The sequence below is a fragment of the Poecilia latipinna genome, unplaced genomic scaffold, assembly GCF_001443285.1.
Source record: "Poecilia latipinna isolate Pla-1442-1.1 unplaced genomic scaffold, P_latipinna-1.0 Scaffold442, whole genome shotgun sequence".
NCBI classification, from domain to species: domain Eukaryota; kingdom Metazoa; phylum Chordata; class Actinopteri; order Cyprinodontiformes; family Poeciliidae; genus Poecilia; species Poecilia latipinna.
This window is the reverse complement of record NW_015113058.1, coordinates 44,004-48,615: the sequence shown is the minus strand read 5'-3', so window position 1 is coordinate 48,615 and position 4,612 is coordinate 44,004. Positions and strand designations below refer to the sequence as shown.

The 4,612-nt window shown below is 41.3% G+C and overlaps 1 protein-coding gene across 2 annotated transcripts in view; it reads left to right on the top strand.

Moving 5' to 3' along the window:
* The window catches only part of ptpn6 (protein tyrosine phosphatase non-receptor type 6), a 38,095-nt gene that overhangs the window by 4,204 nt on the left and 29,279 nt on the right, over positions 1-4,612 (top strand). Inside the window, exons 1-4 of one of the 2 annotated variants that reach the window (XM_015038439.1) lie at positions 258-1,580; positions 1,955-1,980; positions 3,045-3,167; positions 4,247-4,441. In XM_015038439.1, the coding sequence (XP_014893925.1) occupies positions 1,973-1,980; positions 3,045-3,167; positions 4,247-4,441 (326 nt within the window). In that variant the 5' untranslated portion in view covers positions 258-1,580; positions 1,955-1,972. Of the gene's footprint in view, positions 1-257; positions 1,581-1,954; positions 1,981-3,044; positions 3,168-4,246; positions 4,442-4,612 lie in introns of those variants that run through there. The other variant, XM_015038438.1, reaches the window with a different exon arrangement.

The window sequence follows — 4,612 nt, the reverse complement described above, 5'->3', positions numbered from 1 at the left end:
CCTTCCTTCCTTCCTTCCTTCCTTCCTTCCTTTTATAATAACATTACATTTAACAATAATACATTTATAATAACCCTGTAAAATTGCTGAAGTCCCTCAGTTACGTTTATTTCATTGAAAATATTTGATTATTACTAATACTGTTACTATTGTAACTCCGATGAAAAAAAATCCATTAATTAGGTATTTTTTCCCCTACTGAATAAATGTCCAAACATTTCTGGTTGAATTTATAGATGATAAAAGTCAGACTATGGAGTTTGATAAAACTTTTAAGTCTTTTTGCACATCATTACCAGTAAATAGTCAAATGGTTACGTGCATGTTTGATGCTAGACGTGCTCAGATAAGGATCGTCGACGGGTTTTAACCAGCTAATACACTAAAGAGGAACACAACTGAACGGCTTCATGCGCGGAAGAAGTTGTGTAATCAGTGTGAGCATTAGAAGCAAACCTGCATTAAACTCCTGCAAGCGGCAACAATCTGGTGCTCTGCTGCAGCTTCATGTGTTGCAACGCTCAGAGCATTGACCAAACAATCGGGGGAAACATTGTTGTTGTCACTCTGCGGCTGCAACAACTCAACCAGAATGAGCGCTGCACGTGTGTGTGCGTGTATGTGTGTGTGTGTGTGTGTGTGTGTGTCTGGAGGAGGGATAAAAAGTCAAAGCAGCTTTATAACTGTTGCAGAGCGCCACAGTGAAATGAGAGGAATAAAATGCAAGCAGCCGGTGTTAACCACGACGACACCTGCAGGGCTGCATGTGTGCTAAAATGTGCTAGCGCGCGTTGGGGGCAGGGAGGAGCGCTCCGTGCTTTATGTGTATTCCTCCACAATTCGTCACTCTGAAAGTTTTAAAGTTGGCTCTGAGGAACTGGTTCAACGTGGATGTGGATGGAAACTATTAGTGGATTAAACGCAGACTGTTTGTTTGTGATGCTTTACGAGGAAGCCTTTTCTATTATCCTGTACAAAATGACTAATTTTGATGAAATGTTTACCCCTGCAAATACTTTGGCAGCTCAAACACACCCACACAGGCGCGCTTTGCACGGGGGGGTCAGATCGCAAATGAGGAAGTGACTCTGACCTTTGTGTGTTACATGCACACACAGTCATACACACCTGGAAGTAAAGGATAAACGGCAGCAGTGGCAGACAGGTGGGAAGGTTGAGACACGAAAACGTCAGAGTTTTTTCACTTCTGAACTTCTGTGAAGCACGATGGAGTAGCTGGTGGATCCACCAGTGAATGGATCTGCACAGGAAACTCCAATGATGGAGCCGAAACCTTCTCTGCTCTGAGATTCGATGAGGTCTTGTTGTGGTCGTCATTAAGAAACGAGAAGAAACGAGAGACAAGAGCGAGAAGAAGAAGAGAAAAAAGCTGCGTCTCTATCTGCTGGAGGAATTCCGGCCTGTCAGCTATTTTTGTTCCTGTGTTGCTTTCACTATTTTGTGAAAGGAGACGTAAAAAGGAAGGAAGAGAGCGAACGACGCAGAAGGGGGAAGAGACAGACGTATACTGTGTGAACGTCCCGGCGAGTGACAGTTGTTTTCAGGAGCAGCTGAGAAGAGTAAGTGTTTACCTGCTTCTGGTTGGCGCTGGGTCGAGGTAGGAAGAGGTCAGACTGCAGGAAGGTGCTGAGAGGAGGAACATTTATTAGTGTTTTGTGAATGTGATGCAATAAAGCGAGAGATAGATGCGACAGTTTTGATGTTAGGTGGCAAGACGTACGTGTAAGTCTTCTGGTTAGCGTCTGCGGCAGCAGATGTGCAAGAAAGGGAGAACTCGTATTAAAGTGCACAAGGAGAGAGGAAGTAGCTAAAAAGTTAGTCTTTACTCTGTTTTTGTGAGATTAAGGATCTAAAAGGAAAGAGAAAAGGCTTGTGCTTTTGAGTTTGCACGTGTGGCACAGGTACAAGTGACTCTTGTTCTCTCTCGTCCCAGAAAAAGTGAGGAGACGACATGGTTCGGTGAGTCAAAGCCTGCGCCGGACTCTGTAACGCTCCGTTAGTCATCTCTGGTCGTGTCTCTTTTGTGTTTGCTTGATGACAACTTCTCTGTTTCCATTCCTCCTTCTCGTCTTTCGCCAGACGTTCACTGACTCTGCTCTGTTCCTCTATCATGTGATTTCTCAAGACTTTTTGTGCGAAACACTCTGCTTTAGACGAAAAGGAGGCTCTAAAGTTTAAAATCTGTGTATCCTCAAGATTTGAGTTCTTTGAATCTCTTGTTTCTGTGTAAAAGACAATTTTAAAGTTTAAATTGTGTAATCTGTGCTTTAATGTTGCTGTTAAACGCAGAATAAAGCTGGCTTACATGATGCATTAAGTTAAAAGAAAAATATCTCAGGAATCAGTATCTCTTTCAAAAATGAGGAAAACCGGCAAACGGTAGCTGGTTAAAATGCTACCTGACCCAAAATTAATTGACCGACCGGGTTGGTTTTCTTTTTATTTGTGGCTCATTCACACCACAGCCACAAACACTTTAAATGAAGTTTTTGATTTAAAAAGAACATATTTATATGCTGCATTTTCATGTTTCTGAGCTCAGCTTTCGTGCCAGATTTCTGGGTTACGGATGTTAGATGGGAGGTCTAGTGAATTGCCGTAACTTCATCTTTCTTAACATAATTCAGTGAAGCTGCTGATGTAATTTACATGTTGAAATTGTTTCATAATCAAAAGTGTTTCTGATTCAGAGTTAGCAGAAAGAATAAAACATTTTCTCTACAACGAGGATGTTTCTGTTAGAGTCGATGCTGAATGAAGAGCAAAATAGCAAAAACACAAAATGTGATTATAGTAACCTAATCTGATCAGAGCATTGGTTTTATACTTAGTTTTAGTTATTGTAGTTCATGTTCAGAAAGCGACCAAGCCGTTCTTGTGGGCCTGTTATTTAATCTCTGTCTTGTGGTATAATGGTGCTGACAACCATGGTTGGTTGGTTGTCTAAACCTCTTCATTCTTATCGGAGACAAATGCTCCTTTTTTTTTTGCTTTCTGTCTCTGCCTCACTGCATGTGATGCAGGTGGTTCCACAGAGACATCACTGGTCTGCAGGCCGAGGAGATCCTGAAGTCTCGAGGCATCCATGGCAGCTTTCTGGCTCGACCCAGCAAGAAAAATGTGGGCGATTTCTCCCTGTCCGTCAGGTACTAACTGGGCTTACTGAGCTCCGCCGCTCTCCTGTGGATCCTGATTTTACGCTCGCAGCTGCTTTATGTACTTCCTAATTTCCTCTGTAGACTTTAAACGTCGCTGAATACAATAAAAGTGGAGATATTTAATGAATGTGTGGACGTCATGTGACGGAGAAAGGCTAAAAATAAAATTCTTCGCGATGCAGGTTTCTAAAAGGGGAAACTATTGCTGATAAATCTGCTGTCCGCATGTCAGACGTTGTGAAGCCTTTGCCCTTTAGACTCAGCCGGGTTTCACTGATTGTAAAATTATCCTCTGTTGTAGAGCTTTCCCCTCTAACAGGTGATTCATTAATGCGCCTTTCGCTGCTTCAGAGACATTTCGCCACAGAAAAGTTGTTGGAGGTTTCCTAGAGGCGCCAGGAGTAAACTCGGTCATTCAGTAATAACGTCGTTGGTTTCATTATTTGGGGCTTTTTTGCATGTTGAGGAGAATTTGAGGTGAAATAAATAGCCACACATAGAAACATGTGCACGCTTTGCATTTTAAAGTGGACAACCTGTCGGCAGGATGAATGTTTAAACCAATGATTTCTGCAAAGTTAGTGTAAAAAACGCAGCTGATTTGGAATCCTGAAACACATTTTTACCAATTTGTATTACAGATCAATAAAATTGATGACTGTAACTAGATGATGAATTAGAATTAACTGGATCTTATAAATATAATTTGTGTTAGACTTATAACATGGGTAAATGTATTTTTAAAAGTGAAATAATCTTCCAGCAGAACTATTGCTTTTTTATCAATATTATGGAATTATTCACTTAAAGCAATCTCCCATATTTTGCTGAAAATCTACTTGTAAGTTAGTTTTGTCTTATTTCAGGTGAACTAAGATATTTGCAGTAGAAACTAGACCAAATATTTGGACAAATTTGGCGTTTTTGCAATTTCTTGAAGTGTCTTTTACCATTTAAACATATTAATTCAGTTTTATCTGATGTGAAAAATGCCAGATTAAACCCTGACGAGCTGGAAAAACTTTCTCACTTTCCGTTTAGTTTTTTGACTGGTTTTCTTTCTTCAGGGTGAGTGAACAGGTCACCCACATCCGCATCCAAAACACAGGAGACTACTACGACCTGTACGGCGGGGAGAAGTTCGCCACCCTGTCGGAGCTGGTGGAGTATTACACTGCAGAGAACGGCATCCTTCAGGACAAAGACGGGACGATCATCGAGCTCAAATATCCCGTGAACTCCTCCGACCCGACCACAGAAAGGTCTGACCTCCCTTACTTATTCATTTGCATATATATAGTCATGCAGAATAAGCTTTCACAAGGCATGACTCTGTATTGGACGTGTCCGTTCATATAGCTCATGTAGAGATGCACCAATCCGCTTTTTCATTACCAATATCTGAGGTTTATTATCAGCTGATACGATACGAT